General features: G+C 38.4%; 1 protein-coding gene across 5 annotated transcripts in view; it reads right to left on the bottom strand.

Moving 5' to 3' along the window:
• The window catches only part of Nf1 (neurofibromin 1), a 291,489-nt gene that overhangs the window by 205,157 nt on the left and 65,285 nt on the right, over positions 1–21,047 (bottom strand). For 4 of the 5 annotated variants that reach the window (XM_072300264.1, XM_072300271.1, XM_072300273.1 and 1 more), the window contains exons 12-15: positions 19,766–19,959; positions 15,077–15,260; positions 12,101–12,287; positions 11,640–11,681 (exon numbers count right to left, since the gene is read on the bottom strand). In XM_072300264.1, coding sequence (XP_072156365.1) covers positions 11,640–11,681; positions 12,101–12,287; positions 15,077–15,260; positions 19,766–19,959 — 607 coding nt within the window. The remainder of the gene's footprint in view (positions 1–11,639; positions 11,682–12,100; positions 12,288–15,076; positions 15,261–19,765; positions 19,960–21,047) is intronic. The other variant, XM_072300269.1, reaches the window with a different exon arrangement.

Genomic DNA, 21,047 nt, shown 5'->3' with positions numbered 1-21,047 from the left:
CATATTTGGACTGAGATAAAAGATGGCCAATTTAGAAACACACTTGAAAAAAAATGAAGGTAAAGAAGAGGTTCAAAATGCAATAACAAAAAGGATCAGATTAATTAACATCAAATTATCTGAATCCTTGACCATCCAAACTCGTTTGAAGGCAGACTGAATTGATTTTCTTTCCTTTCAATTTTTTGTTATCTAAAATTTACTCATCTGTTATGCTACAATCTTCTTTCAGAAGACTTTCCGAAGAAAATGTTCACTTTCCTGAAAGCACACAATTGCTAGAGTGACCGCTTCATTACTTTGACTACATAATTCCAGATATACCATACAACCAGATGTGTTTACACTTGTACAGTGCACAAAACTATGCGAGATTTATAATCAAATAAAACTGCCTCCCCCCCAAGAAAAAAGTTGGGGATTACCCCCCCCCCCCCCCTCATGAAGTACAGAGAAACAGATGTATGCTGTAATTTTCCAATGAACTATGCCGACGTGTTCTCTTCCGGCAAACTTTCAAAGCCCCCTGTGTAGAATACACAGATATATGTATACATATACCTGAAAAATTCCAACCTGCAATTGACGATACATGGTAGAGCAAGTCAATGGTAAAGGTCGGACAAAGGCCATTTCGGCCAATCCCATGTTTGGCAGCTGAAAAGTGATCCTTAATGGTTATATTTAAAGGAATTGGCACTAGTTTGGGCCGAATTAATTCCATGTACACGCCACATCCTACCAAACATGGGTATTACGAGAATTCCTAATTTCAGTTAAATTACATATAATTCTTTCTACTTTATTTAGTCAATCTCAACTTCCACAAATGTAAAAATCAACGATTGATTGTTAATCTGCAGAGTTCGAAGAGCATTTTCCTCTACAGGGTTATCCAAAAGTCACTGACCACCCCTGTAACTTTTTTCCAAATTGAGATAGAAGTTTGAAACTTTGGGAATGTTCCTCGGTCTAAGGTAGCAACTTTTTGGTCCCCCCAAAATTTTGGGGGGCTGCCCCCCTTAAGGGGGGCGGGGGCTAACTTTTTTTTTCAAATGGCAACCCCCCCCCCCTTTGTGATACCTCATGCGAAAGATAATAAAAAAAGAAAATTTTTGGCGCAAACCGCAGGTCAAAATGTTCATTTTTGACAGAATGGCGGCCGATCAAAGTTCAAAATGGCGGAAATTTAGCATCTCCGTTGTTTATTGGCGGATTGGTGTGAAACTTGGAATCGTTGGATTTTTTGAGATGAGAAAAACGATTCTGGCATTGGTTTTCCAGAAAAGTCAGTCCTTTTCAAAATGGCGGCGGTCAAAATGGCGGCCTAGAGCGGGAAGTGGATATTTAGGCTGCATATCGTTGGATTTGCAGGAAACTTGGTTTCTGGGGGTGTTTCGGCACGAGAAGAACGAATCTTTCATTGGATATCTGAAATTTTAACAAATTCCAAAATGGCGGCGGAAAAATGGCGGGAAATCAGTTTTACGGCTGTTTACCGATGGATTTGCATGAAATTCGATATCCTGGCGGTTATTGGCTGGATTAAAAGGAATCTTTCATTAGATTCTTGAAATATCAAATAATTTCATGCTAATCCATCGGTAAAGAGCCGTAAAACTGATTTCCCGCAATTTTTTCTCCGCCATTTTGGAATTTGTCAAAATTTCAGATATCCAATGAAAGATTCGTTCTTCTCGTGCCGAAATACCCCCAGATACCAAGTTTCATGCAAATCCAACGATATGCAGCCTAAATATCTACTTCCCGCTCTAGGCCGCCATTTTGATCGCCACCATTATGAAAAGGACTGACTTTTCTGGAAAACCAATGCCAGAATCGTTGTTCTCATCTCAAAAAACCCGAGGATTCCGAGTTTCACACCAATCCGTCAATAAACAACGGAGATGCCAAATTTCCGTCATTTTGAACTTTGATCGGCCGCCATTCTGTCAAAAATGAACATTTTGACCTGCGGTTTGCGCCAAAAATTTTCTTTTTTTATTATCTTTCGAATGAGGTATCACAAAGGGGGGGTTGCCATTTGAAAAAAAAAGTTAGCCCCCGCCCCCCTGAAGGGGGACCGCCCCCCAAAATTTTGGGGGGACCAAAAAGTTGCTACCTTAGACCGAGGAACATTCCCAAAGTTTCAAACTTCTATCTCAATTTGGAAAAAAGTTACAGGGGTGGTCAGTGACTTTTGGATAACCCTGTATTATAGGTATTACTTATCTTATTTTTCACGGTCGTAATATCCGTTCAAAGGCACCTATCTCCAAAATGCTAAAAAAAAGTTTAAGCAAAAATTTAAAAAGTTATGCAACCAGTGTCAAGCTCTCTTTTGTATGAGGACATTCGTAGGACCCTTGGGAATGATAATTCGGAGGAATCAGCTGCCAAAATGTGCCGATTTGGCTGTGACGATACGTTGTCTTTTGAATTTTGCAGTTGCGCGCTACCCTACCCTCACGAATACGTCATCGCTGCTTACAGTCAGGCGGCTTTATCTGCAATTTCAACGGTTGATTGCTATTTCACAGATTCTGGAGAAAAAAATTCTTTTTTCTTCTTCTTTTTTTTAGCTCATAATGTCCGTTTAGAGGCACCCATCACAATAAATGCCATAGACAGTTTGAGGCGAACTTAGATTTAAAACATCAACCTTTTCACAATTTAGGGACATTTGAATTTAGAATGATATTATACTAAACCCAGCTGCCATCATCTGCTGCTACGGCTGTGATGTCACCTTAATGGTTACATACTGCAGCCACGCGCGACTTTCATCCATGGCTTAAGGGCGCGCTCGATTCATACGAATCCATTATCTCTAATTACGATTGGGCAGCCTGTTGACACTGATTGACTTTGAACAATTTGACGAACATGACGATCAATTTGAGGGAAGGATAATAAAAAATCAACATTAGTAATGTTAACAGATTGATGCAGGTAAATGACTTATTTTTACGCAAACATTCCCAGCGAACGGTTCCTTCGCTCCCCCCTCCCCATTCCCTTATGTTTTTAAGTTCTAGTAGTAAAAAGAATTAAAACTTCACAAATTGCCGCTTTTCGCCGATAATAGAGCCATATATTATCTTCATCACAAAAAGTGATGAGAAACATTTGTTGATGAAGTTGAACATTTGGCTAATATTTAATAACAGTAGTAGCTCTCATAAATCACATATAACTATAGTTTTTTTTTTTTTTTTATCGGGTGCCTCAAGGGCTGAGCGAGACATAGCTGGTCTGCCCTCCCTGCCCTCCAGTCCTTGGCTCCACGGCCCTGCCGTGGGGTTGTCGCAGGGTTTGGCGCATTCTGAGCCTAGGCTCTCCTCCTACGCCCTTGACTCCGGGTACAATGATGCCTTCGGTAGATCAGTCCCGGGGGATGGGGGACCCTCCCCCAAGTGGGGGGTCTGAGGGGCGCCGGCTGCACCGGGGTCGGGGACTGCCGTTCGAAGAGTGCCTTAGGGACGTCCGACCGGAGGATAGAGCGTCCGATGGGCCACACTTGCACGGGGTGTGGCCTGGAGGGGTCGTTTAGTGGGTACGGAACACAGCGGCGTGCTCTACCCCCACATAACCGGGTTTTCCCATCTCACAGCGGTCGGGTCGCTTCGGCGGCTCTTCACCAGCTGATGGCCGTTGCCGTCCCGGTATTCGGTGGGCCCCTTTCATGGGGGGCGTTTTGGCGACCCTCATGATGGGGGTACTGTAGCGAATTTTTCCCCTCATCAAACAAAAAAAAATATAGTTTTTGTTGGTCAAAATGTAAAAATACTATCAAAAATGAAATCTACGATGAAAATTACATGAGGCTTGTGAGTTTGTCGAACATTTAATAAAGAAAATTCTGATGATTACGGAACGTCCGATGCGCAGTGTGCTATGTCCGACACCTCCCATTGACTCGCTCCATAGTGCGACAACGGACAGCATGCAGGAACTGCGAAGAACTAGGAACACTCAGAATTCTTCCCTGCTTTAATTATTTTATTTAAGCTTCGTCCTGGGGCAGGCAATCCTGTGGAGCCATTAGTGAAGCAAGTGTAGAAACTGTGTTAGTCTTTTCGCTTAAATGTGCAGGATGTTGTCAACCTCAAAAAGGATTATTCAACAGCGGAGAATTTACCTTCCTCCCCCCCCCCCCCCGCATAAATTTTGCCTGGAGTTGAATAAGTTGTTCTTAATCACAAGGCATGCTTTCTTCTACAATGGCATGTTCAAAAAAAATTTTCCCCACACTACAACATTGCTAAGTTGAAAACGTGCCGATGCCGTAGGTGGCATTGTCACATATGAAAACGTATAAAAGGTAACTTCTCTAACGTTCTCACTACCTTAGAGGCAGCCATGGTGGCCACCATTTTGGTTTTTTGAAAACTTCTATGTGGGCGTATAATGTTATTTGGACCTCTAATGTTATTTTGACCTCATTTTCGGAATTTACATCTCAAAAAACCAACAAAGGGACACCTCACTCGCCAATACAAGCCTCAATCAAATACTCGTCTTTCACTCCACAATGGCACCTATTGGGGCCGCCATACTAAATTTTTTGTTCTCTAATGGACCTGTAGTAAGTTCTTGACTTTTTGAGTAAAATGTAGGACCCAGAAAACCTTATGGTGGAAACCCTACTTGGCATTGGTAAGTACCTACTGGAGTTTTAACCCTGACATGGAAAGTTTGGTGGCCATCTTGTATTTTGGGCATCCCTTTGGACAGGAAAGGAGTTTAAATCTCAAATTCGTAATCTACAAACAAGATTACATCAGGCTGGACCTTAAACACAAGATCAAAGACAACTCCAAAATTCAGAACTCCCAAGCCCTCATTTTTGTCATTATCTTGAAATTGGGGCATTGCACGCATTTGACGTTGACAACATAGAGATTCTTTTCCTGCACACGAAAGCGAAAAGATTAAAACATTTTCCACACTTGCTTGACTTACAGTTCCACAAGGAGCTTTTAATGAACCTATGCCCCCAGATATTTACAGGAACAAGCAAAAGTAGAGATATAACGTTCTCACTTTTAGGGGGCAACTGTATAATGATCAAATTCACTAAGATGAACAATACTTGAAACTACAAAGCATGAGAGCTGCAAAGCTGACGAGAACAACTAAAATGTAAAAAAGAAAATATGTACATAGAAAGAGGAAGCGAGGGAAAGAAGTTAAAAACAATTATTAAAAAAAAAGGGACACTGGGTGTAATGTAAAATAAATTGAAACGAAAAATTAAAAAAACAAACAATTAAAACATATTAAAATGTTTTCCAGACGAGGAGCAAAAACCTGAGTAATAACTTTCTAGACCAGTGTTGCCCCCGAGTAATCCAGTTGAGTTTAGGAAGATTCTAGAAATAAACGAAAATTAAGAAACAAAAAACCCATTATACATTTCTAAATTCATTAAGAAAGAAATACAGGGTGATCCAAAAGTCCCTTCCACCCCCTCTAACTTTTTACCTAATTGAGGTAAAGATTTGAAACTTGGGGGATATTCCTAGGTCAAAGGGAGCTACTTTTTGGCCCCCCTAAAATTTTCAGGGGGGCCCCCCTTGGGGGGGGGGGGGGTACGGCCCTCAACTTTAAATTTTCAAATGGGAAGACCCCTTTTGTGAAAGCTCGTTCGAAAGAACATAAAAAAAGAAAACTTTTCGCGCAAACCCGAAGTCAATATCTCAAACCGTTTCAAAATGGCGGCCGGTTAAAGTTCAAAATGGCCGAAAATTCACACCGGTTATTTGTCGATGGATTTGCGCGGAAATCAGTATGTAGGGGTATTTTGACACGAGAAAAACGAATTTGACGTTAGATTTTCAAAAAAACCTAAATTTCCAAAATGGCCGCCGGTTAAACTTCAAAATGACCACAAATTGTTTTTTTTATAAATCTAAGTTCATATTTGTTTATCTTATGCCATAATACTCTCAAATTCCAAGTTTTAGGCAAATCCATCAGGAAAAAACCAAGGTGAAAATTTTCGGCCATATTAAACTTTAACCGGCGGCCATTTTGGAAAATTTAGGTTTTTTTTAAAATCTAACGTCAAATTCGTTTTTCTCGTGTCAAAATACCCCAACATACCGATTTTCGCGCAAATCCATCGACAAATAACCGGTGTGAATTTTCGGCCATTTTGAACTTTAACCGGCCGCCATTTTGAAACGGTTTGAGATATTGACTTCGGGTTTGCGCGAAAAGTTTTCTTTTTTTATGTTCTTTCGAACGAGCTATCACAAAGGGGGTCTTCCCATTTGAAAATTAAAAGTTGGGGGCCGTTGCCCCCAAGGGGGACCCTAGGGTGCGTCAAAAAAAATGAAAGTCTGAAATGTTTCGCTCCCCAGGCGGCAATCGATGACGTTTGGTAAAAAAACATGTTTGCCAAAATTTGGGCCAATTTCAATCATTTTAAATGGTGCCAAAGGTCAATTTTGTGATGAAATTATGATATTTTGGTTTAGACTTCGATTTCGTACAAAAAACTCGATTTTACGCTGAAATCATGCGTTTACGAGAAAAATGTCAAAGAACTCGACTTGTAGAGGATAAAATTTTACACTAGGAGGACGTCTTTGTAACCGATAAAAATCAAATTGAACTAGAAAAACTAAACTCGGTATTTATTTTTTTGGTCCTCAGAATTTCCGAGGTCTTACTAAGTAGAGGTTTAAAAGACTCATTTTTCACGAAAATAAGTCGAAAGAGGGTATAAATGAACTGTAGGCAAGTGTTGAGGATGCAAATGTCATCAGAACTTCCTCAGTTTCAAAAAAAGTTCCAACTATTTTGCACAATCCTCCAAAAAGTGTACGACTCGAGAAGCAGGATCGTGCTATAATAGTAGGGGGAAAGTGCGGTTTGACCGGGAAAAATTGCGTAACAAACTTTCCCTATGTAATCGTCATCAGTAGGTCCCCCTGAACAACTTCCTAAAAGTTAAAAATGGCCCGACCCCGGAATATCCCTCAAAAAAGTTAAAATTGAAAATGGCGGCCGTAATAAGAGGGTCCGGGAAATCGGTATTTTAAAATGCTCATTCTGTCTCATCATGTGAGGTATCATTTCCTATGTAATTTTGGTCGTAGATTTCATAAATAAATTTCGCAAGGCCCTCCGGCCAAAGGGGGCGCTCCAAATCAAAGATGGCGGCCAAATGTGAAAGGCAGGAGGTTGCATTTTTTTAAATATTCACCGAAGGAACAAGGAAAGTGAAGTGTCTTTATTTTCATGTATTTATGGCCAAGAAACTTAAATTTGATGTTATAAATGTATTTAATAAAGGAAATTAAAGGAAACATACGACTACCAAGAGAAACGTAAGCTCAGAAGAGGCCTTGAGGGAATTTATTTATGAAATCTACGACCAAAATTACATAGGAAATGATACCTCACATGATGAGACAGAATGAGCATTTTAAAATACCGATTTCCCGGACCCTCTTATTACGGCCGCCATTTTCAATTTTAACTTTTTTGAGGGATATTCCGGGGTCGGGCCATTTTTAACTTTTAGGAAGTTGTTCAGGGGGACCTACTGATGACGATTACATAGGGAAAGTTTGTTACGCAATTTTTCCCGGTCAAACCGCACTTTCCCCCTACTATTATAGCACGATCCTGCTTCTCGAGTCGTACACTTTTTGGAGGATTGTGCAAAATAGTTGGAACTTCTTTTGAAACTGAGGAAGTTCTGATGACATTTGCATCCTCAACACTTGCCTACAGTTCATTTATACCCTCTTTCGACTTATTTTCGTGAAAAATGAGTCTTTTAAACCTCTACTTAGTAAGACCTCGGAAATTCTGAGGACCAAAAAAATAAATACCGAGTTTAGTTTTTCTAGTTCAATTTGATTTTTATCGGTTAAAAAGACGTCCTCCTAGTGTAAAATTTTATCCTCTACAAGTCGAGTTCTTTGACATTTTTCTCGTAAACGCATGATTTCAGCGTAAAATCGAGTTTTTTGTACGAAATCGAAGTCTAAACCAAAATATCATAATTTCATCACAAAATTGACCTTTGGCACCATTTAAAATGATTGAAATTGGCCCAAATTTTGGCAAACATGTTTTTTTACCAAACGTCATCGATTGCCGCCTGGGGAGCGGAACATTTCAGACTTTCATTTTTTTTGACGCACCCTAGGGGACCCCCCTGAAAATTTTAGGGGGGCGAAAAAGTAGCTCCCTTTGACCTAGGAATATCCTCCAAGTTTCAACTCTTTACCTCAATTAGGTAAAAAGTTAGAGGGGGTGGAAGGGACTTTTGGATCACCCTGTATAACATGATTGCTTATTAAGAAGGTTACAGATTTATTACTTTTTAATTTTTCCCAGTTTTGTTATGTTCTTTTTTCAAACGATACATGGCTTTTGGATCGGTCGAAACACCTTGTAGCATACCTTGTAAAATGTGGACAATGAACCTGTTTTCTTACATATTAAGGGCACCTTTACTAAGAAAATAAATACAAAAATGATGATCTTTGATAAGGAGTCTAAAGATTTTAAAATCATAGTTAAAATATTGTTCAGCTCAATGTTTACACCTACAATGCACGTGATGTTGATCACTAGAACAGGGCAATAAACACTAATCTGCAGCTTGACGGCTTGCTATGAACATACAATGTCAGCAGAAATGCAACATCCTAATATATAATTTGAAAAATAGAATGAAATTGTGAATTAACCTCTGTACTAATTGCGAGGGGCGTTGGTTCATTTGAAAGGTGTTGTACTCAATGCTTCGGAAAAATTATGAATTATTTTCTGCGGTTTGTCCCCGATTTTTAAAACCCTAAAAACTCATAAATTGGATGAGGGGAATTGGGTTTTTTTTTCTTTTTTGTTTTTCGGAAAAGTTTTGTTGCTACGCATCTTACTACTGTTTGCTGTCTTTTTATCAGCTGTTTTCATTCAACAATCATCATTAAATGAGGTTACCTCCAACACTCAACTGCCATCAACTTACATTTTTCTTTTCCCGCGTTTTTTTTTACGCTTTGTCATATTATCTTCCCGCGTTTTTTCTTTTCCAATTTTACCCCCAAATCGTAATTGGCTCCATCTTTTTCCTAATTCAAATTTTTCCTCATCAAGTCAATAACCTCCAATTTTTCTTTCTCATAACATTCATGTGGAACAGTAAGATGAAGAAACTGGAAAAAGAAAAAACTTCTGAAACAGAAAATACGGAAAACGGAAAGAAGAAGGAACAGGAACAAGAAGAAGAAGAAGAAGAAGAAGAAGAAGAAGAAGAAGTGGAAGAATTGGATGAAGATAAAGAGGGAGCAGAAAATGAAGAAGAAAAAGAGGAAAAGAAAAAAAGAGGAACGAAAAAGAGAAGAGTTGAAGGAAAAATTGGAAAAAAGCAGGGCAGAAATTGAAAAAGAAGAAGCAACAATTAAAAGGAAAACAGAGTAAAGTATTTAGAAGATAAAAAAACTGATACTTAAAACTTAGTTTAAAAACAAAAGTAAAGGCTTAAAAAGAAGTTTGTATGAAGGTTTAAAAAAATTTTAATTTAAAGTTTACAAAATAAACTTACAATTTTTGAAAAAATTTGTTATATTTATTACTTCAAAGAAAAAATTAGGACCAATTCAAAGACAAACCAGAAAATTAAATGAAAATAAATAAAAAAAAAAAGAACGAAAGAATTGTGAAAGGGAAAGGTGTACATGAAAAATAAGGGGCTGCGAAACAGCCCCATAAGCCCCTAGCCCTAATATATGAATTGAAAAATAGAATGAAATTGTGAATTAACCTCTGTACTAATTGCGAGGGGCGTTGGTTCATTTGAAAGGTGTTGTACTCAATGCTTCGGAAAAATTATAAATTATTTTCTGCGGTTTGTCCCCGATTTTTAAATCCCTAAAAACTCATAAATTGGATGAGGGGAAATAAAGGTTTTTTCTTTTTTGTTTTTCGGAAAAGTTTTGTTGCTACACATCTTACTATGCTATTTGCTGTCTTTTTATCAGCTGTTTTCATTCAATAATCATCATTAAATGAGGTTACTTCTAACACTCAACTGCCATCAACTTACATTTTTCTTTTCCCGCGTTTTTTTTTTACGCTTTGTCATATTATCTTCCTGCGTTTTTTCTTTTCCAATTTTACCCCCAAATCGTGATTGGCTCCATCTTTTTCCTATTTCAAATTTTTCCTCATCAAGTCAATAACCTCCAATTTTTCTTTCTCATTTCCAATCAGAACGTTTCATGCTGTTAGTTATTTCCTTTTCAATGTGTATTAATGTGTTTATTGTTTCACGCTATTACTTATTTTCTTTTCAATGTGTAAATTTTGGCGTGGTTGCTAAGTCCCTGAAAAACATCGTCAAAAATCGCTGAAATGTCGCTAAAAATCGTGTTTTTCTGGCTTGGTAAGGTCTCCGCGGAGGTACAAAAACATTCCGCAGCAAAATTATTATTATATCCTCCTATTCTACTATAAATAGAGTCTACGAAAATTGAAAGCCCAATGTTTTACATGCTTGCCAAGTCGTGCAAAAAAATAGCTAAAATCGATGGGATCTCGGCTAAGTCGAGCAATTCGGCCTAACTGTGAGCTCCCAAATGGGGGAAAAACCGCCCGCATTAAAAAAACTAATATTTTTCCCTAATCATCTATATAATAGCTCCTAATAACCGAAAATTGACTTTTTGCGTGGTTGCCAAGTCACCTAAAACAATCGATAAAATCGTTGAAATGTACGAGGCGCATTCGGCCGCAATCGCGTTTTTTGCATTTTTAAGGGCATGTGAGAGGCACCAAAAATATGTTGATCTAAAAACTAATTAGTATACCTTAAATGACTACTAGAGGTGAGTTATTACTTCAAAAATCAGGACTCTAGCCAATCGTTATCTTGCTTACAGTGCAATGGAATCGGCGAAAACAGCTTGAATGACGTACTTTTTAGACACAAATTGCAAAAGCGGCACCCCAAAAATTTATTTTTCGAGGAACACTTTGGCACACTTTAGTTTGATGCCTGGGCACAACTTTTCCCCCTATACAATTTTGAAATTCGAAAGTCGATGTTTTTTGACTCGCCCTAGTACGGACCCCCTTTTACCCCCTAAGGGGCGCCAGGGGGGCTAGGGGGCCATGAAATTCGGATTCCGTGGGGTCGATTCCCCATTCATCCCTGCAATCCTGGACTTTGTACGACCCAAATTAACCGAAAAAAAGGCCTGGTACGGTAGGTCTGGGCCACCCTGTATAATTCCTGGTTTAAAGTGCAGTTTTCACGGTCATTAGACACCATGAATAAAAAACCACTTATCAAATGATAATTACAATCGAACCATGGGATATCTTGTTAAAAACTATACCTTTCGGTGATCCTGCTCAGTGTTTAGACAAAAAGAGTAAAACAAATAATATAACAGAAATTAATGAAGGTGGGTCTGCAAGAGCAATGAATTGCAATACTTCTTTCTTTCTTTTTAAAATGAAGAAGAAGAAAAGAAAAACGATAGAAAGAAGGAAAGAAAAAACAAAAAAAGAGAAAAAACGAAAAAAAGAAAAAACGAACGCACAAAAATCGGGGGAAAAATATTTTTTACCCAGCTCAATTATATCTATGAATATAAAATCCTCACCATGATTTTGGTTTCTAAAGCAAACACAAGAATCCTCGCTGGCTAGTGAGCAAAAACAATTGACTTTATTTCATTCAATTCTTAAATCTAATAGTAGGAATTTTTGGCACAATGGAGAAGAAGAATATTCAAAGACTATTAAGATTACTGCTGAAACAAGTAGGAATACTTGTTTCACATTCTTACTTACTACATATCTATCAATAAATTAGCAAAATTTGATGCCCTTAAAGCACCTGCACTAATTCAAGTTCTAACTACAGGAGTTAAGGAGCAGGACACAGGTTCTTAAACAGGATGCAAAATTAGGGACTCAAAAATAAGAAATAAAAAAACTCTTGTCAACGTAGACTACAATAGAGCTAAAAACTTGAAAAAAAATTTTTAGGAACTGTCAGAAGGGAAAAAGAGGATGTTTTCGTTTATTTCCTGAGTTGGAGAATAGTGCAGCTGAGACTTACCTGTGGTGACAACAGTAGAGGCTAAGGCTAATTCTTGATAAACGTGAACGTTTGGCAAAAGAAGAAGAACAGTTACATCATCTGAACCACCACGTATTTCAGCCTCTTCACAGAGGAGACTGAAGCAGGACATGGCTACCAGTACAGCTTCAATGTCTATACTCCACAAATACATGAAAAAGACAACCTGAAAAACAGAGAAAATCGAAATAGTAATGCTGTATGTAAACTGCAGACAGGGATTTCAAACTCGTAGGTGAACCTTAACCATATAGTCAGGGGGCATGTGTTCGAAAATTACGTCCCGTCTGCACAATAAGATAAGATAAGATAATTATATTTATTTGTATATAAAGCCATGTGGCTATGATACATTGTCAAGAGAAAAAAACTACCTATGGTTTATATACATATAGATCATACATATATCTATTCGGATTACAAACCAAAACTGGGTTACTAAAGAATTCCTTAAAGGAATAACAAGGCCTTTGTAGGTTAGTGCTACAAGTTGCCACCTAGGCTTAATCTCTTCATTATGGTCCCTAGAATGAGAAAATCTTGGGTGGACACACTCTACACACATGTTTTCTAGGTCGCAGATTCTAAAAAAAAAACAAAAAAAAAAAAAAACATTTCATGCCATATAGTCCTGATTTGGTCCATGTAAGGGCCAAATTTGACAATCCTGATTTTTCCTAATTTTTGACTGCTAAATCCTGAGTTTATAATTTTTCCAAATTCTGATTTTTTGCGGAGAAAAATTGAAATTTTTGCATAAGCGTATGCAAAAGCATAAAAAAAAATCGATCAGACAGCCGTCTTTTCTCAAATCCTGATTTTACGACCGATTTTTCCTCATATCCTGATGAAATCAGGATTTAATCCTGATGAAATCGGGTTTTAGTCCTGATTGACCTCAAATCCTGATAGAATCAGGAAAATCAGGAAAATCTTGATGCTAGACACCCTGTTCAAACAATAAACGGGAAAGAGTATATTTTGGATACATTAAACCTTCTTTGTCCCGTTTGAATGCCAAATTCGGCCGCCATTTTGGTCACGCTGTCCTTGGTGGCTTGTTAGAACATATCTTTTTTAATTTTACAGGCACCAAACAAAAATTATAATAACAAACTCTACTTGTTTTTCGAGATCTTCAATGGGCCTGTTGCAAACTTTTGCTAGAGCAAAAATAAGAGTTGTTTCCTGTAGATAATGCCTCAAAAACCACGATGAGCGCATTGGCAAAGTCTGAAATGCACTCATAACTTCACAATCTGCGTAAGAAATTTGCGGTTTTTTGAGCTTCCCGCTTCAAAAACGATACTACGGCACAGGTAAACATTTTGATGGAGGAGTCGTTCCATCGTCGGCAATACTCATCATGGCCGACGCCAATCCACCAAAACACGTGTGATGGGACGAGATAACACCTAAACAGGACTAGACAAACAAATTGAAACACTAAGACAACAATCGGCGTGTTTACGTTCATATTTTCCTCGCCCGCCTTGATTGATCTTGAACTCTCCTCGAATTACGCGCGGAACTGCGCAAGCGTCGGCCATGATGAATATTGCCGACGATGGAGCGACTCCTCTAACAAAATGTTCACCTGTGCCGTAGTATCGTTTTTGAAGCGGGAAGCTCAAAAAACTGCAAATTTCTTACGCAAATTGCGAAGTTATGAGTGCATTTCAGACTTTGCCAATGCGCTCATCGTGGTTTTTGAGGCATTATCTACAGGAAACAACTCTTATTTTTGCTCTAGCAAAAGTTTGCAACAGGCCCATTTCAAGTAAGAATAAAGACAAAATAGGAGATCAAACAGCAAGGCTTTGGATTAGAAAAGAATACAAATATATAAACAAACCATCAATTACTTTAACAGCAGTGGAAAATCAGAAATAGTAATTAACTAGAATTAAAGTAGGTCCACTCCATTTGCATGATCTAGACTTCCTTTAAAGATTTACAAAATGAAAAATAGAAAGGTCTCTAGTGCAGTCCGTATAAATCTGGACAAATAATTAAAAAGTACTTTTAGAGTTAATTGTATAATAATAAACTGCAACTTAGAGGATAGGATTAAACGAAAAGGTGACCATTACACCAGGAAAAAGTACGCTCTAAATAGAGAAGAAAGAACAGATGTAGTAATTGAACAAGTAAAAATACAGCAAAGAAGTCAATTGACATCATCCTAAAAACTACAATTTGGCATTCATGATTGGAAAATGTTGTGATCACGCGTCATCATCATCACTGGATGATAATATAGTATCATCTATCAGGTCTTTATCAACGGCGTTGTCGCAAAAGTCTGGGTTTCCATTGCACTCACACATTTTGGTGCATTTTTTCCTGGAAATAATTGGAGCCTAGTTTTACACTTATTTCTTTCCTCTTCTGATACAAAGCACCTTCAGTTGTTTTAATAAAAATCACTACACAGGAAAATTCTTCTACCCAAAAGTTTATTGAAATTAATTTTGTGCTCAAATAGACTCAAGTAGACTTTGGTTTTTTGTGAGCAAAAAGTGTAAATTAACGCACTAAATATGCTATTTTATCATTTATAAATTGAATTTGGAAAGATTTAATGCGGCCATCATTTTGTACGTAAAATTATTTCAATAATTAGACAAGTATTGTGGCACTTAACTTACTGTCTAATGAGTCATTTTCATCTATTTACAATACAGGCATAGCTGTCTTCGGAGAAAATTTTTTTGTTCTACAGAACTTTCATATTTTCCTTGATATCCGGTGATATTTTTGCACTCCATGATAGCCTATTGACAATTCAAACTTTTTGGATACTAATTGCATTTGCAAAACTTACAAATATCTTAAAGTCACTACCTCTCATTCTTTTTCGTTTCACCATCTAGGAGAAAAAACTAATTATTTCTTAATTTTCCCCCAAAATTTAAGGCATTTGACCACTTTCAACACAAGAGCGTTACTTACCTCAAGTTTGATATGTGCTTGTTTGCAAATGGCGATTTGGCTCCCCATGTTTGCATAATCTTTATGTTTGGCTAGAAATTCATTTCGACAAACTAAAATTTCACGTAACCACTTCAGAATATCTGTATAGTTAATAATTTGATGCTGGATTAACTTCTGAGAAATTGAGAATAAAACCTGGGAGCTGCAAAGAAATAGAACAATCAGAAATAACTTCATAATAAATATTACTGGTAAACTTCATTTAATAGTGTATAACAATGGATCACTAACCAAAGAACGAATTTAAACGCTTTGTAATTTCGTAAAATTCTACGGAAAATTTCAGTTGAAAAGCAATTTGCAGAACGAAAATTACTGCGATAGACTCTTAACCTAGGTATTAGTATTTTTAAATAGTGCTGGTGACAAAAAATATGAATTGTCCTCTCACAAGCACCTAAGTCTATGCAAATCGAATCGTGCGTTACAATGGTTTGGGAAGGCTTCTTCATCAATCAGTGTTCTTCCCCCGACTTGTGCTGTTCAAAGTGTTAAAAACGTGCAACGTTCTAGTTTGCAAGGAATGGGCCCTTGGCGTGGGGGCAGTGGGGAGAGTTTTCAGATATTTGGGAGGCGGGGGGGGTGTGGGGGGGGGCGGGGGGGGGGGGGGCGGGGGGCGGCGGTGACGGTCGTGTTTCAGCATGTAATGTTCTGGTGAAGTTACATTTTATTGTTTTCAATTGTTGAGGAGAGGTGGATCCAATGGTTTATGCATTGATAGCTTGCACATTCCGTGGGTCAGGAATTACTGGTCAATAATTGTGTTGACAAATTTTCCACGTTATGAATAAGGAGTAGAATAGGGTAAAGTATCCATAAATAAAATTCGAAGATAAAGGGACGTAAAAGTGATCTAGGCTGGATTTAATAAATTAAAATTAAGGTAAATACCAATATAAATTCAACTGTAGTAATACGATTTGGATTCAGCGTGAAAAGAAAATATGGTCTTATAAGGGAAATTTGGAAAATTGTTGGAATATGCTTCATAACTACCATATGGGTGGAAGGATAAAATGGAAGTAAGGTGGTGGGGGTGGGGGGTAGTGGGTGTTGGGTAGTTTGGGGGGGTGTTTTGTGGGTGGGGTTAATAGAGGAGGGGTGTTGGGGTGAATTGTATAGGGGGGTTTTTTTTTAAAATGTTAGTGTTGAGTTTAGGGTTTTTATGGGTGTTTGATGGTTGATATTTATGTGTTGTGTGTATTTAGGTGAAGGGTTGGGGTGATGGGTTTAAGTTGGGGTTGTTTTGGGTGATTAGTAATAGTTTGTGAAAGGTTGGGAAAGTTGGTGATATGGTGGGTGGAGGGGTAGGGTTTGTGGTGTTTAGATGGTGTTAGTGTGTTTTGGGTGTGGGGATGTGGTGGTTGGTTTTTGTATTGGGAATTGAGTGGGGTGGGAATTAGAAAGGGGGGAGGAGGGGGTATGAGGAGTTGGGATGTAGAGGTGATTGCATCGATTTGGAGGGACGGAAGGTGGGGGAGGTGTTAGAAGTGAAGCCAAGTAACGTGTAGGTTTGGTTAGTGATGAAATCTCCCACAGACTCAATACCGAGATCTCTATGGATGTCTTTGTTTCGCTGATATCTGTGTGCCCCACATATTTTGCGGAGTATTTTATTTTGGAGTGTTTAGATCATCTTGATGTTCGTGGGTGCAGCCGTTCCCCATATCTGGCATCCATATGCCCAGACAGGTCTAATAAGCTGCTTATAAATAAGCAACTTATTGCCAAGGGATAATGGTGAACGACTGTTTACCAACCAATGTAAGCGACTAAATTTCCAGTTGCATTCCTGCCGTTTTAATTTTATGTGGTGTTTCCACTTAAGTTTACAATCAAGATTGAGGCCCAGATATTTAGCAAAGTTGGATATGGGAATGGTAACATCTCCGTATTGTAAAAATAAATTGGTATTGATTACACGATTTGAAAAGATCATTAAAACGAATTTAGTGGGGTTCATAAGTATGTCCTTCTCTTGGCACCAGTCGTATATTCTGGTTAAATTTTCTTGAAGAATGTCAAGTGCTACTTCTTGAGATAAGTTGGACGCCGCGTATGCTGTATCGTCCGCGTATTTGGCTAACATAGAGTCCCGTACTCCGGGGGGTATATCTGAGGTAAACAGAAGATACAGCAAGGGACCCAGTACCGAGCCCTGTGGAACTCCCGCTAATATTGGGAAGCTATCTGACAACGCTTCACCTACCCGAACTTTGAACGTACGATTTTGCAAATATGATTTAATTAGTCTGGCATGGCAGGCAGGTAAAATTTTGCCGAGCATGGAGATTAAAAGTTGATGTGAAACCTTGTCAAACGCTTGGGCAACGTCTAAAAAAATTGCCGCACTATATTCGCCTTTTTCTAGCGCCTTTTCTATAAAATTCGTTAATCTATTTAGCTGTTCGATTGTTGCATGTCCTTTTCTAAAACCAAATTGTTGGGGGGGTAGGATCTTTTTTGCATTAACAACTTTTAATAGTCGGCCAATGTAGAGTCTTTCAAATAGTTTTCCAATAACTGCTAACAATGATATGGGTCTGTAAGATGATGGTTGAGCAAAAGGTTTACCTTTTTTATGAAAAAGAATTACAATGGGCCTGTTGCAAACTTTTGCTAGAGCAAAAATAAGAGTTGTTTCTTCTAGATAATGCCTCAAAAATCACGATGAGCGCATCGGCAAAGTCTGAAATGCACTCATAACTTCACAGTCTGCGTAAGAAATTTGCGGTTTTTTGAGCTTCCCGCTTCAAAAGCGATACTACGGCACAGGTGAACATTTTGTAAAAGGAGTCGTTCCATCGTCGGCAATACTCATCATGGCCGACGCCAATCCGCCAAAACACGTGTGATGGGACGAGATAATACCTGAACTGGATTAGAGCAGATAACAATCGGCGTGTTTTAACGTTCATGTTTTCCACGCCCGAATTGATTGACCTTGAACTCTCCTCGAATTACGCGCGGAACTGCGCGCAAGCGTCGGCCATGATGAATATCGCCGACGATGGAGCGACTCCTCTAACAAAATGTTCACTTGTGCCGTAGTATCGTTTTTGAAGCGGGAAGCTTAAAAAAACGCAAATTTCTTACGCAGATTGTGAAGTTATGAGTGCATTTCAGACTTTGCCGATGCGCTCATCGTGATTTTTGAGGCATTATCTATGAGAAACAAATCTTATTTTTGCTCTAGCAAAAGTTTGCAACAGGCCCATTGATTCCTTAAATTGTTGTGGTATGTGTTCTAATCTGATAATTGCATTAAATATCTCTACTAATTTATGGATTGCTTTGTCCGGCAATTTTTTTAGAAGGAGCCCTGTGATGAGATCTTCCCCTGGGGCTTTCTTATTTTTGCCTCTCATTATCATTTTCTGTACTTCACCGAATGAGCACTCTGGAATTTGTACGTTCTCATCTATTAACCTCTGTTCGTCAAGATCGTAATGGACATTATTTCTAGTTGCATGAGGTTGAGAATGGGGTTTAAATACCTCTGCCAAATGCAATGCAAAGAGGTCTGCCTTTTCTTTATCTGAGCGAGCCCAGCCATTTTCTCTAGTCTTAAGAGGAGAGTTATACTGAGAGGGGCGCTTGAGATAACGAGTCGCTTTCCAGAGTGAATATTCTGACGCAGGTGTAGCGTCTAGGGTTTTAATGTAAGTTGCTAGATTATCATCAGCAATTCTGGTAGTTTCAGTTGAAACAGCTCTCGTGTAGTGGTTAAAAATAGACTTATTAGCTGCTGTTCTGTTATGAAGCCAGACACGTCTAGCGTGTTTTTTAAGATTTAAAAGATATTCGAGCTTAGGGGATTTTGGAGTATTAGCTGCAAAAAATTTTTTGGGAGGCGGAGTGGCTTCCCTTGCTGCGTCTTGCAAAACCCTAACAAATAGCTCCAAGTCCTTCTCAAGATCCTGTGGTGTTATGATTCTTGATACACTATAGAGCTGTAACCTATCGTGCGCGTATTCTTTAAACAGATCCCAATCCGTAGCTTTATTATGAAGCCTCTCTGGGGGACATATAGGGATAGGGCAAAATGAGATTTGATATTGCACTGGTACATGATCTGAGGACAAGTGTTCTTCTAATAATTGTACATGAACATTATGTCTGCTAATGCCCTTTATAAAACCAAAATCGATGACATCAGGGATCTTATTAGGGTCTGATGGATAATGAGTAGGTTTACCTTGAGAGATAAAGTCGCCATGCAGTGATTTCGCAGCGGCAAACAAATTTCTACCTTTTGTAGTGATAATTCTAAACCCCCAGAAGGTATGCTTCGAATTCCAGTCGCCGGCAACCACACATCTGGGTCCAAATTTACTAATAAAGTTTGCATAGTCTATTTCTTTATTATTATGTTTAGGAGGAGCATAGACAGAGGCAACTACTAAATTACCGATTTAATACCTGAAATTAAATACGATAAGACATTCATGTAGCGAGTGACTGGGGGTCCAGAGGGCCCCGGCTAGCAGCAAAAGCGAGCGTCGCAAGCGGAGACAGCTAACAGCTTGTTAATTTGCTTCTTTTTTATAGTTCAATTCAATGAAATTTGTCAATTCTTACTTTTTCTGATGAGCTTCTAATACATGACAACATACTTTGCTTGACACTATTCGAACTTTAACCAACCTGACGTCCCAAAAAGTATTGATCGGTGCTTCTGGGTTCCAGACTTCAATCTTGTCTGGCTGATGCAGAATGAGAAGGGCCTCCATTGCTTCTTGCGCCACATCTGGCATTGATGGCTGGTGAACTAGGCTCACTAAACCGTTGATTAACTCTAATGTTGAACTTTGAATTTCATGGCCAAGTTTACCTTGATTCTGAAATTTTAAAAGAACATAGGCTTATAATTATTTGTCTGACCGACCAACCAGGACATGAAGGAATTGTTCAAAATATATTTCGAATAAAATTTTCAGTGGAGTGAATAAAAAATGAAGGAGGGGAGGATGGACACGAAGGGAAAGCTTTTTTGTGTACTTGTACTTCCCTCTGTTTGATTTACTTTGTTACCTCATCAAATTTTACAACTTAATGAGAATGTCAAATCAAGCGTTTTGCAGTGACCTCATTTTCCAAACTTTTCGATAGACGAACTACCCAACCCCCACATTGGTTCGATTAATCGGAATTTTGGTTTTATTAAACCTCCAGATTCACCAAGATAGTTTGCACAGGAAATTTATACTGACTTTTGACAAGCGATAAAGTGAATGGATTAGATGTAATTCGTTTTAATTTCCAGGAATTTTCCTGAATTTTTAGGCTTTTAAAAATTGATAGTATACATGATCTCCTAGACTAGAACCCGGATTTAAGTCAGAACTAGCTCATCGTAAGTCCGAATTCGGTTTTCATGGATTTTCCCTGAAAGGTGATAACATCCTAAAGAACATTACATTTACAGATTCAGATCACCTTATTTAGTAATTTAGTAACCATTTAGTAATGGACTGAAGACGAGTAAGTTCCCGTACTTTGGGATTGTAACCATGCTGTCACTTGTAGAGCAAAGATACAGCATTAAGTTTTGTAAATCGTTATTACTGTAACGATAATCTACATAGATTATGTGAAAATTTTCGTAGATCGAGGCCTGAACAGTGGGCTCGAAATTCTTGGTTTTTGCATCATGATAATGCCCTTGCAAATGCATTGAATAAATTCATGAGTTGTCAACAATCGGGCATGTAAGTACTGCCTCATCTTCCATACTCACCTGACCTTGCACTTACAGACTTAATTCTATTCCTAAGACTTAAATCAAGCTAAAGGGTCGTCAATTTGAGAGAGTTAGAGGAATATTCTGAGAGACTTGCGGAATCGTACCCAAGGAGTTCCAAAAGTGTTCTACCAAATTGAAGCAGCAATGGCAGAAATGCATCCAGGTAGGAGGTTACTATTTCAA

Source organism: Bemisia tabaci, chromosome 1 (assembly GCF_918797505.1).
Source record: "Bemisia tabaci chromosome 1, PGI_BMITA_v3".
NCBI classification, from domain to species: Eukaryota; Metazoa; Arthropoda; class Insecta; order Hemiptera; family Aleyrodidae; genus Bemisia; species Bemisia tabaci.
This window is presented reverse-complemented; position numbering and strand designations above follow the sequence as displayed.